Below are 14073 nucleotides of genomic sequence, written 5' to 3' on the forward strand. Positions count from 1 at the left end.
AGGACAAAACTACCTTAAACTACAAGCTATGTATACTAGTTTTTGACGTTGAGGGGGTTAATATCGTGAATAGCGAAATAGTACGGGCAGAGGGTCTGGAAGCCAGACTAAAATTGGCCGCGCATTTGGCCCAGTTTGCATTTACACCAAGAAGAGGCCGGGCTCGGCCGCGGCCGAGACCACCTCTCCAGAGCATGGTCAAATGCGCGGCCAAGTTTGGCCTCGTATTTGGTCTTTTGCGCGTTTACACTGAAATGAAGGAGGGCTCGGCCGCGGCCGAGCCTCGCACTGTAAATGGGGTCTAGATCATTAGGGCCTACAGTGTTGAAAGCTTACTTTTGACTACAAGTTACAGTACAGCAGGAAGCTATAGTGTAGGCCTGCATTATCTGTACTGATTCTCCTTTTGCCCTTTGGATTGAGAGGTGCCAAGTACAACACAGTGACAGTAGAAAAGCTCTATCTAGGAATCATGGGTTGCTGGACACATGAATGGTTGTATGGAATTACGCATTACATTTAATGTACACATGGCTGTCAACTTTAGAACTCACCAAGGTAACACAATGATATCTTAATGTGTTCCCTGACAGGGAAAATTGATACAATGTAGTAGGAAGAATGAAATGTGATTGCTTTGATAACAATATTTATATATCAGTACCAGACTCTCTAGTCAGGAGAATGTAAAACCTTGCTAGGAAATCCAAAGATATACTGTGCATCACATTTTGTTTTTATTTTGTTTTGTCTTTTTTTTTGGGGGGGGGGGGGAGAGGGAGGAAATGTTGGGTTTAAAATGCCTCAAAAGTTTCAAGTCACTTCCTCTCACATTGTGAAAAGAGAACTTTCAGGATACAAAAGCTGAACTGTAGCAGGAAGCCCTTTCAGAACACAGTCTTCAGATAACATGACTTCAGACTTTCAGAACACAGTCTTCAGATAACATGACTTCAGACTTTCATAAATGACCACAATGGTATCCACACTTGACACCATGTAGCCAAATGTTTCTAACTTCCTTGTTAGTTGAAAGATTTCATCTGTTTATTCACTGATATGATAGACGATGTGTCAGCATTGGCTTTCTTTAAATCTTTCTCAGGTCCGTGTACTTCCTCCGTAGTATTCAAGTACCCGTAGATGTAGCTTTGCAAATCTCAGAAATTTACCTAGTATATTTTATGTGGACAAGTGAGGTACGCATTGTGTTGCTTGAGTTCTAAATTGTCCAACTGGATAAAAAAAAAACACTCAAAATTGTACTAGCTATTGACCAGCCTATTGTTGTGATGCTATACACTGTTTTTTCTGCATGGTTCTTAGTTGTGGTCGTTGCTGTTGTTGCTGTTGTTGTTGTTGTTTAAGAGTCCCAATTCATGATAAATGAGACTCCTGATTACATAATATGTTATGACAATACATGCAGTATCATCTACAGTGCTGTATTAAGACCTGGGAAAACACTGTGCACACACCGTATTAAATGGAGTGGGCAATCCCACTCTTTACAAACTACTATATATGCCGAATATTTTGCGAGGTTTTTGTTTTTGTGAATTTCATGAGTAAGGTGCTATTCGCGAAATTAAAGACACGCGAAAATATTGACTCTGATCCCGATGTGATGTACATGTACGCATGTACATTTCTCCATTCAGTACAGGACTCCACGATCGCGAATTTAACCACTCGCAAAATCGTTGTGGATTCCCGATTCGCGAAAATTTAGACTCGCGAAATATGTGGCGTATACAGTATACTATTCATAGTAGTAAATTATAGCACTTGATGAAGCATTAAAGAGATGGACATGTGTACTATAAAGGATAGATCCTTCATGATTGACTACAGAAATACAAATTCACCAAAATTTGGTGATTACTAATTCTTCTAGCATCAACAATGGGATGCCAACTCATTTCAAAAGTGCATGTATTTGGATAGAATAAATACCATTGTTCATTGCAGTAGGAAAAAGCTGAAAATACGTCCAGTCATTACCATGATTTAAAAAAAGGAAAAGAGCAGGGTAAAAAATAACCAGGAAATCCTTCACTAAACTTCCATTGTGCATTGAGTTCTCTTTCCTAATCAGCTACAGGCATTCTCCTTGAATAACAGCTTTTGGTCCCAAAGATTACAGTACATGGTAGCCCTACCATTCTTCCTGGTGAAAATCTCCCCCCCCCCCCCATTACACTAACCATACAAGAGTATCATTAAAAGACAAATGAGAAATACAAATGCAGTCGAGCAATGTTGTACGCCTAATGTGTACTATATAATGTAAAAGTGGATATTTTCGCGCGACTAATTTTTCGCGCTTGGCCGTGCCAGAAGACTTTTGTGTGTTTTTAATTCCACGGAATCAAGACATCAAGTACTGGTACATACAGCCTGTATGGCATGCAAAAATATTCACATGCTTTTATTTTCGCACTAGCTTCTCGTTGCGCGAAATGCACAAAAATTTCAATACCGCGAAATGCACAAAAATTTAAACACCGCGAAAATTTCCACTTTTACAGTGCACACACTGCACGAACTGCACATTGTACCACTACAAGTGTAGACTGAAAATACAAACAAACAAACAAAAAACACTGCACAGGGTTATTGCAAATATGTGATGTTTGTCTAACATTCAAAAACAGCATTTACCTTTTGTCAGATATATAGTCGTATACTGACTACCAGCATAGTGCATAATATTACATCAAAGACTTGAATAAAACATTCACATGTTGTTAAACAGCAGTCACATGGTTACATTAAAATTCATTTTGGCATCTGTGTCCTATGGACAAAATGATCTGTCTCAACACAGCTCCAGCAATTTTGTGTACAGTGAAACCCCGTTATAACGAGGTCCGTGGGACCGGCGATATTACCTCGTTATAACCGGTACCTCGTTATAACCGTACGCGTCATAAACAAAGAAAAACATAAGCACGACGTCATATACCCACAGTTGCACATTATATGTTCTTGAGAGGTAGGCCTATATCATATTCGGGATTCTTTCTACACGGTATACACCTATCTCTTCCTCTTGTGTTGAACCATTCTGAAAGAATGATATGTTTTTGTTTGTGAAATACAGAGTAAAATGACAATGAACAATTAAAATCAGATTGTATATAATGTGTAAGTTTTTCTAAACACCACCGAAAATAAAGTACCATACATGCGTTGTTTACCGCGTTTACGAGGTATTTTTACGCCGTTGGTGCCCAGCGGGAATGTGATGATTTCATGAATCATTTCGGCTATAATCTTATACAATGTATGATCGTTGCGCCCGAAGGGATTAAAAATGCGTTCTTTATTTTCTTCCGAAAATCTCTTCGCGTTTTGAACGTCCGTTCATGAAAAATATGCAACATGAGCAGGATTGAATTTGGAAGGTTGTGATCCTTTTTACGCGAATCTGTACCTCGTAGACCATTCTGAAAGAAAGACAAATCTTCATTGTGAAATGCAGTGTTAAAATTGTGATAATGAACTCAGATCTATTCGAAATGTGAATTGCTTTTTCTTTTTTCTGAACACCGATTAAGTAGGGTAACATGCGTAACTCAACTTTTTTACGCTACTGTCACCCGGCGAGATCGCGATGATTTCATAATGACATACATGCGTTGTTTACCGTAACTTGCGAGGTATTTTACGCTGTTGGTTTCCAGCGGGAATGCGATGATTTCATGAATCATTTCGGCTGTAATCTTATACAATGTATGATCGTTGCGACCGAAGGGATTAAAAACGCGTTCTTTGTTTTCTTCCGAAAATCTCTTCGCGTTTTGTATACATTCGTTCTTAAAAAATATACGACAGGATTGAATATGAAAGGTAGTGATCCTTTTTACGCAAATCTGTACCTCGTATATAGACCATTCTGAAAGAAAGACAAATCTTCATTGTGAAATGCAGGATTAAAATTGCGATAATGAACAAACTCAGATCTCTTAAACTGTTAAATGCTTTTGTTTCTTTTTCTGAACACCGATTAAAGGGGAAGGCTAGTACCTGATCAGTGGGAATCAGTGCGAATGCTGGGGGATGATTGTTCCAATCCTTGTGGGATTAATTTAAGAGTACATTATATATCTACAGTTGTGTGGAAATTATTTGCTTCAGAACGGTCTCGTATTCAAGTAATGTGCAGATTAATGCCCCGTCACTGACCAGGGACGCTTACCTGGAAACATTAAACTGTACATTACTTGAATATGAGACCATTCTGAAGCAAATAGTTTTCACACAACAATAGATATATAATTTACTCTTGAATGAATCCCGTAAGGATTGGAACAATCATCTCCCAGCATTTCCACTGATTCCCACTGATCAGGTACTAGCCTTCCCCTTTAAGTATAGGTTAACATGCATGATTCAAAGTCTATCTTTACGCTACTGTCCCCTGGCGAGATCGAGATGATTTCATACATGCGTTGTTTACTGTAACTTGAGAGGTATTTTACGCTGTTGGTGCCTAGCGGGAATGCGATGATTTCATGAATAATATTATTTCGGCTGTAATCTTATACAATGTATGGTCGTTGCAACCGAAGGGATTAAAAATGCGTTCTTTATTTTCTTCCGAAAATCTTGTCGCGTTTTGTACATCTGTTCTCATTGCGACAGGATTGAATTTGGAAGGTATAGTGATCCTTTTTTACGCAAATCTGTACCTCGTAGAACATTCTGAAAGAAAGACAAATCTTCATTGCGAAATGCAGTGTTAAAATTGTGATAATGAACAAACCCAGATCTATTCAAACTGTTAAATGCGTTTGTTTCTTTTCTGAACACCGTTTAAATGTAGGCTAACATGCGTTATTTAACTGTTTTTACACTACTGTCACCCGGCGAGATCGCGATGATTTCGTCAATTATTTCGGCTTTAATCATGTACACTCATATTTACCTAAGTATTTTGTTAAATGATATTGAATAAACCCAGAGCTAAACTGTTAAATGCGTTTCTTTCTTTTTTCTGAACACTAACGCAATTAAGTAGATTAACATGCGTTATTCAACTATTTTTTAGGTACTGTCACCTGGTGGGATCACGATGATTTCATTAATTATTTCGGCTTTAATCATACACACTCATAATTGCTAACCAGCAAAAGAATTGGAAGTCGGAACTAAAAAATGGAAAGGATATGATGAGTTGCACACGCATTCTCGCCACGAGTGTAGATACATGAAAAGTTTTTGAATGCGTTATCATTTTTTTTTCTTGTTGCGCTGTGGTTGGACCTATTATCACGCACGCGTATCTTGCGAAAAAGAAAATCGAATGATTATGTTCAATAACTTAGTAGGAACATCGGAAGGTATTCCTGTGTCATCATTGCGTGGTTTAGAAGAAAACGTGGAAGGAACGGTTTTCTGCAGAACGGGAAAAAGACAGATAGCGTGAATTCGATTTTCAATGTTTCGTTTGTCGCGTGTTTGAAAGCGGCAAGTCAAGAAATGGAACCTCGTTATATCCGATCAAATTGCTTATGTTTTTCTTTATCATGATGCACCGAAATTGTCCTCGTTATAACCGGAATCTCGTTATAACCGAACTCGTTGTAACCGATTCGTTCTGCCATAGGTTTACACGCAAACGAAAACGGGACCGACGCGATCACCTCGTTATAAGCGGTTCCTCGTTATAACCGAACTCGTTATAACGGGGTTTCACTGTAATGCCAATGGTAAAAGTGGACTGCTACAGCTCAAGTCAGTGTATTCTGTAGGCAAGTCCCTATAAATGTACATGATACACTGTAGATTGATCAATTATGCATTGCTACAGGCAGGGCTCCACACTAACTTTTATTTTTGGTGGCCCAAAGGCAAACCAGGGAGGTGCTAGAGAAGGAGAGGCAACTAAAGCTCTCCTTTGAAGTCATGCGCGGCACCGCCGAGAAGTTATGCGTTCAACTACAGGTGTTACCCATGTGCTTTGACAAAAGAGAGCATCAATAATCGGGACTAGCGCTCTCACATCTTGAAATATTTGCTCCTACTGCAATTCGCTCTCTCTTTCAATGTGATGGCAACAATGAATTTGTGTACCTTGAATTGGAGCAGCGAATCAAAATGCAGTGTAAAACTCACAATTTTAACAGCAAATAGTTTAAAAACACGCTGGAACACGCTTTAAAGGAGTACTTTATTTGAAAGATCAAAATATCCCCTTAACATGCGGAAATGTGCGCATTATAGAAAAAATTAGGTTTTTAAGAGGGCCTAATTTTCATTTCCTTTCGATTTGCGAATTACGAAGAAACTAGAAATACGTGTTAATATTATTGAATTCTTTCCTAAACTATTCTAAATCAATTCGAGTATTTCATTTAAAATTTTGCGGTGAAATAAAGCTTGTAATTCAACGAAAGGTGAAATGCGTTCTTCGTCTCCGAACTTCGTCTTGCAACTAGAGCGGTGCCGAGCATGACTTCAAAGCGTAATGGAATGCTTGACATCCCATTGTAACGCCTTGAACCCAAACATGTGTTTGCATGAATTACGAAGAGTTGCCACTCCATCTCTGTAACACCTCCCTGGGCAAACGTCCGACCATTTTTGGTGGCCCGATCAGGCCACCAAATTCTTCATTTCTGAACCGTTAGTGCCGTAACACCGTTAGTGTCGAGCCCTGCTATAGGCCAGACAAGATCTGAAATTTTGGTGGCCCGACGTGCGTTTTTGGTGGCCCTGGGCCACCGGGCCACCGTTAGTGTCGAGCCCTGCTATAGGCCAGACAAGATTTGTAAAATTTCTAGTTCATGACATAAATCAAAGTCTTGTCAGCATTCAGATGAGATCCTACAAGTGGTGCATTTGGCTGATACAAGCTGGACTATACACCACCTATGTGCAAGGATTTTGTCAGTCAACACCCATAGAACCAACTGAATAGTATATATGAATTTAATAAAAAAATGCACAATTTATGATGCTGACCCAAGGTTGTTGAATACAAGGGTCTGCGATGTTTTTGGTTTGATTAAAATATTGTACTTGCTTGTGTTTGTGGGGACATTATTGACTCCCATCCCCCCCCCCCCCCCCCCATCTACACAATGCCATGACACACAATTAAGGGTATACAGTGCTACAATGTACACAGTACAATGTAAAGTGCAATGACAAAAAAATAACTAGACTCGGAATTTGTCAAGACTGACAAATTAGGTGATCCGATTTTTTTTTTTTTAATCAATGATTCGAGTCCTGATCGCAATAGGCATGACCATATAGGTTTCATCTGTGTTTAGAGACATTGGCCGTGTGATATTTGGATTCTCATTTACAAAAGAGAGTCAGGTCTACCATCTTTGGTACCAAATTCGGTATAAACCAGGGAGGTACCTCCCTGGTATAAACTATAACGAAGATACAGAATGAAGTACATATGACCATTGACCCAACTTTGCACAGCCAAGATGGCATCTGAGCAAAAAGTGGTTATTTTGTGAAATGATTCTTGTAACATGGTCTTTGCGTGTGCAAAATATTGGAAAGATAGGACATGTATTCACCAAGATACAGGTTGAAACATTTATGACCTTTGACCCTAATTTACATACCCAAGATGGTGTCTGATCAAGTAGTTGTTATTTTATGAAATAATGTACGTGACATAAACTAAACATGTGCAAAATATGGGGGTGATAGGGGCTGTTTTTCTAGAGTTATTGCAAAGAAAGTTGCAGAAAGAAAGAAATATCTCAATACATCGAAGATAAGTTTGATTTCAACCAAGTTTTTTGACGTGATCTCGGCGTCGTATGAAAAGATGGAGCGAATACCGACGATAGCCCAAAGTCTCAGCTACAACATATTAAAATCTGGGAGAAATTCACCGAGGAGTAAGTGAGCTAGTGCTCGATAAAGACCGTCATGTCAATTTTCATTTCCAGAAAAATTCCCTCCCATAGAGATAACACGTAAACTGGTTAAATTTGACAAGGTTACATTATATCCATTTTCACGAGGTGAAGACATCATCCGATTAAAATTTTGATGAACAAAACTTAAAGAGTATTAAATTGGCTACAACATACTAAAATCTGGAAGAAATTCACAGAAGGGTAAGTGAGCTAGTCGTCGATAAAGACAATCATGTCAATTTTCACATCTAGAAAAATTCCCTCCCATAGAGATAACACGTCATAACGAAGATACAGGAAGAAGTACATATGACCTTTGACCCCACTTTGCACAGCCAAGATGGCATCTGAGCAAAAAGTGGTTATTTTGTGAAATGATCCTTGTAACATGGTCTTTACGTGTGCAAAATATGGTAAAGATAGGACATGTATTCACCAAGATACAGGATGAAACATTTATGACCTTTGACCCTAATTTACATACCCAAGATGGTGTCCGATCAAGAAGTTGTTATTTTATGAAATAATGTACGTGACATGAACTAAACATGTGCAAAATATGGGATTGATAACCATTGTTGTTCTTCATCTATTGCACAGAATGTAGTAGAAAGAAAGAAAAATAAAGAAAAAATTATGTTATTTTATAGAAATTTGAAGGAGAAGCATTAAAAAATCAGAAAAAGATAAAGTTAGGAAGGGAGGTTAAGACTAAATAAAGAAAAAGAAGAAAAAAGAGTTTGGAAAAAAAATAAAAAAATATTGGCAAGGGTGAGGCTCGAACCAGGGACCTTAGGATTACGAGTCGGATGCGCTATGCAATGACCTATTTCATGCTCCATAGGCCTGTGTATTAAGCAAAATGACGCTGCATCGAAGCCACGTGCCATTTTCAACCAAGTTTTTCGACGTGATGCCGGCCTCGTATGAAAAAATGGAGGGCACACTTACGATAGCCCAAAGTCTCAGCTACAACATACTAAAATCTGGGAAAAATTCACCGAAGTATAAGTGAGCTAATGCTCGAAAAAGATAGTCATGTCAATTTTCACTGCCAGAAAAACTGCTCTCCCATAGAGATAGCACGTAAACTGGTCAAATTTGACAAGATTACTTTTAATCCATTTTTACGAGGTGATGCCGCCATCCAATCAAAATGTTGTTATTACATTAATGAAAGAACATTTAATAAGCTACAACATACTGAAATCTGAGTGAAAATTGGCAGAGGATAAGTGAGATACGCCCAAGTAAACTTGAAAATTGATGACGTCATTTTGAAAATTTACTTTTTTTACTTTATTAAGAAATTTGATATCTTTTAATCACTTTTTCAGTATCGCCAACCCATGAACTGACATGCACAACTCATCAGCTTTCAGAATATGTAAAGAAAATGGGGGGTCACCGTCCATCCTGACGAGTAAAATCGGATTTAAAATTGGCGGTTTTTGGGCATTGTTGTACTGTATATCGCCATTGACGCGCGCGCGGAATTTCAACTTTGACAGTCCCGTATGACGTCATATTGAGTCGGATTGACTTGAAACTTGCTAGAAATGTTCCTTGACTTTTCAGACATCCGATAAATGTAAAAAATCGGGAAATTTCTGTTGCATATGAGCTGTACGTGCGTATATGTGCGCGCGCGTACGCGTCCGTCCAATTTTTTCAATTTTTCAAAAAATGCTGCAAATGGTCTGAAACGTGTGCAAAAAAAATTTGAGCTCGATTTGAGCATACAAATATTTCAACGCGCGCGTACGCGCACGTTTTAAGAGAAAATATGAATTTTGAGAATATGAGTAGAATGCGCATAACTTGAAATATATGTGACGTAAATTTCATTTAAAAACTCTATTCCATTAGTGAGATATGATTGAGAATGTGTTTTCATATAATGACGTCACAGTGACGTCACGGTCGACTGATCACTATTATACATTAGATCTGTCGTCTTTGGGACATGATACATATATGGTATAATTTTGAAATTGATAGGAAGAGGACTTTCTGAGCTAACCTCTACACAAATTTTGTCCAGAAATAAAAAAGAAGAAGAAGAAGAAGAAGAAGAAGAAGAAGAAGAACCAACAAAGAATCCGTACAGATACAGAAGGTGATCCGAGAGGATTCTCGGATCACCTAATAAAAAATAGTAGCCATTACAGAGGAAACCATAAGGAGTAAAATAACATTCACAAAATCATGAAGCTCGGCTCGGGAAACCACCATATACTCCCCCCCCCCCCCCCCTTCCACACACACACCAACACACATACAGGAACAATAACACGTTGGAAATATTTAGCTTTATTTCCCCATCAGACGACAAGAAGCAGGTTAGGTTATACACAAACTTTGCAAACAATCTGAGTGTACTTAACTCTTCACTTTCAATGGTGACTGAGCTACAATGTACAATGTAAATAGTTAGGGTAACGTGTCTATGTACCAAGCAATCATGCGTGACTAGACAGGGATTTTCCCTGGACCATTCAATGTGCACTATTATTGCTTCATGCTACTTTTTCATCGAAATATATTTGTACTGCTTGTAGAAGATGTGTGTGTTTTTCGAGAGTGTACAGCATAATGTACATGTAGTCCATCTAATCTCAATAGCATGCGCTAATCAACTTTTTTTTTTCCAACTCTAAAACTGCAAATTTACTCCACTCAGAAAGGGAAAAAAAAAGGAAGTTCTACTTGTTTAAATATTGCCAGTATAAACACATTCCTTTTGTCACTGGTCGCCGAATCTGCAAGATTACTATTTTGTTTACTCTTTTCATGGAGCACAGCAAATATAGGTCTAATCATGTAATGTACAAACCATAATAACCTTAAATCTAGCAATCAAATGAATAAACACACTTTGTAATAGGAACAATATTTTATCTCCTCCTCCAAAGAAGAGTCAATATAGTTTTAATTTTGAAGACAGATCCAGAGTCTACTACAACTGCACTGTTTTTTAGACATGTATCTCTCAGTCTCACAGGGTAATGGGATACAGCTGTACCCCCATTTAAAACTGATGACATTCCACATTTTGGCTGCCCAAGAGAATGATTAATACTGATTGAACATTATTTCATCATTGTGGTAGCATGGAAAAGATGAATACACAATCTGAAACTTTAGACATCCTAGTTTCAGGAGCTACAACTATTGTGTGTTAGCTCTATTGTGTGTCAAAACCTGAAAACTCTGTCTCTTTTCTTATCCAAAAGTAATAACATGTAACTTGTAATTAATAGTCTTTGGATTTTATGAATAAAATGTAATATTCTCAACTAGGCAAATCTACAATATTACCAGTACAGCTGTCGTATGGTATGCTTGAATCCCAATTCCTGCAGAACCAGAAGTGGTCGTGTTCATTTTAATTTCACAAATTTCGTAAGAGCAAAGATTCATGAAATTAAAATGCACGCAAAAGTTCTTGTCTACACGATATGCATTGAATGCCAGTGGAAATTTGCAAAAATTGAATGCTGCAAAAATATCTTGCTTCACAGCGCTAATTTTTGTTACAGTTTGGTACTCCCTTTTTGTTACCCTGGGCCACAAGGTAACTGATACTTTGGTACCCTGGAGTTTGTCTGGAATACGAGGCATCTTGGTCACGAGGCCAATTTAAGACCTCTAGCAACCTTTGGAAACAATCAACTAAATAACCATCAAAAGTCAAAGCTGTATTCAGAAGCGTACCCTGCAAAAGCCACCCACTCAAACAAACACTGTCGCTCTACAAGTTCCTGTTTTTCTTGGCCTGATGGTAAAATAGCTGCCTGAGGGATTTCTAGCCTTTAAACACTGTTTAAATAGGATGCTGTCCTCTCATTAGTTTTCTATGCCTTTTCAAGTGTGTAACAAACATAACAATAAATGCTTCCTTTCTTACTCTGTCTTTCTGTCTGTGTGTCTCTGTTTCTCTGTCTGTCTGTCTCACTCTCTTCGCTTAGACCTACTCCATCGTCGTATCTTGTTTACTAAATCCGGCAAGTAAATAAATTTGCTGGTACGAGAAGATACAGTCTCTCTTGCTGTATCATATTTTTGCTGGTTAATCTTTCTTTGAAGTAAGATGACTCTGTTTACATTCAGTATGACTCTGTGGGCTGGGAAGCAAAACACTGCGGGAGAGCGACAGTAAAAACCACAGTATCAATAATGCGCGTCCCACAAGGTTTCTTTTTCTGCAAGAGGGTGTTTGCAGGGATAATGCCAATCTTATAAACAGCACTGCATTGTCCTGAGGATTAAAACGGTGTATTTTTGATAGAAAAACAAAATTTTAAATGAAGCCTATAGTATTTTTGTGAAAAAAACAAACAGTACAAGACACTGAAAAACACCGAACAGTTGGGATCTTTGTGATTGTATAGCATAATAATCTTCTTTTCTTTTGTGTTACTTCAACATGACATACCTGGTTAACATACCTGGCTGTTAACCAGGTAGGTGCCTATGTATTTGGTTTTACTTCAAATGAAACTTTATACAACGGGTGCATACCGATGAAAACAAAACTATTACGAAACTGCTAACGTTACAGCTTATCTACGCTATTGCCAGTATTGCTAGTAGATACTTTTCTTTCGTTTTACATTAAAGTTACAATAAAAAATGTTCCGCAAGAAATGTCATCATGAAATTCTAACAAGTGTACGTAGCATGATGAAATGCCAGTTTGGTGGCATATCATGGAAAGTTTGAAGACGGTACAACTGGAGGTATACATGGAAGAGAAAAAGAATGTAGAAATGCCAAAATAACTGACATGATACGATGGTTCATACCATAGCCCTCAGGTCATTAGTCAATGATTTCCTCGAAAGCTCTAGTAAATTTACTGGTCAAGTGTTTGAAGAAGTCAGGTAAATCCATCTGCAACACTGACACAATATTACAATAATGTCAATGTACTACGACAGGCCAACTCATGCCATGCCCACTCCAAACAACAATGCATGTAATTTCTAGGGTAGAATCTCAACTGAGAAGTGACTTTTGATTTGTGAGTGTGACTTGATTGAAAGTGGTTGTGTATAATTTACCTACCACAACTAACGTTACACAAGTCTGCAGCTTGCATCTTTTCGAAACTGAATCAAAAAATGGATGATCATTTTTTAAACACAACATTTTTCAAATGAAACCTTGCCTTAATTCGAACATGACTTACGTTTTGAAAATCTTCTCGTATTCTTTAATCTGTTTTCTCGTGAATTCCTTGAATTCGGTGTATGGATTGAAAACTTGAACACGGTGGGCATTCGGGACTTCCTCCCCCTCGTTGATGTCCGCCCGGCGGGCTAACTTCTGTGCCAACTCGTCTGTTGCCATGCTGGAAAATTTTGACGCTCCCGACACTTGTTTCGGACAGTTAACGGGTCTGACTTCTGCAATTAAATTGCAAACTAATGTGGGGAGTCTCTCCACGAACAGCTGAGAAAGGAATACAAGCTGGGATAGATCATCAGCGAACAAAATACTGGGATATTCCTGAAATATATCCCTACTTCCCTGGTCTTATCGCCCTTTCCAGGTAGCTCAACCGTGCAGCACACAAGACAACGTTCAATCAGGAAGTAAAGACTACTCGTGCGATATTAGTATCCCCGTTCACGGATCCCCGGTGTATGAATGCCAAATGCACAGCATTGATAGTGTAGTGCACCAGCGCAGGCTGTGGTGCGTGGGTACTGCTGGCGCTGGGAAACCCAAATTGAACACGCCAACGTCTTGTACTTAGACAGAAACAGAATCAGTAAATTCCTCGCTCCTGTTGCTGGAATGCACACGAAAATTGAGCCATGCACTGGAGAACATGTGAAGAGGAGCTACAGATGAGCCACAAGGGAAATAAAGCATGGGTGCTCTTTCTTTATAGTCGTGTACATGAGAAGAATCCACAGGTTGAAATATTCCGTGACAACTTTGAGGGGGTACGGGTCGGGTGGGGGTGGGGGTAGTTTGTAAGTGCAAGCAGGGTGTAGTAGGGGTAAGGGAGGGGTGATACTAGGGGAGTCGTAAGCATGTCACAGAGTGGAGGTCAAGCTCTGAGGAGGAGGAGGAAGGGGTAAGGGAGGGGGATAACTGTAAACGTAAACGTAAACTGTAAAGAGCATTCCTGTGGGGAAAAGAGAAAAAGAAATAGAGA

General features: G+C 38.7%; 1 protein-coding gene across 1 annotated transcript in view; it reads right to left on the reverse strand.

Moving 5' to 3' along the window:
* LOC140238752 (EF-hand domain-containing protein D2-like) overlaps nucleotides 1–13463 on the reverse strand; it is a 42764-nt gene extending 29301 nt beyond the window's left edge. Inside the window, exon 1 of the mRNA XM_072318647.1 lies at nucleotides 13096–13463. Within this exon, the coding sequence (XP_072174748.1) occupies nucleotides 13096–13256 (161 nt within the window). The 5' untranslated portion in view covers nucleotides 13257–13463. The remainder of the gene's footprint in view (nucleotides 1–13095) is intronic.
* Nucleotides 13464–14073: the final 610 nt, after the last annotated feature.

This window comes from Diadema setosum, chromosome 15, assembly GCF_964275005.1.
Source record: "Diadema setosum chromosome 15, eeDiaSeto1, whole genome shotgun sequence".
Classification (NCBI taxonomy): domain Eukaryota; kingdom Metazoa; phylum Echinodermata; class Echinoidea; order Diadematoida; family Diadematidae; genus Diadema; species Diadema setosum.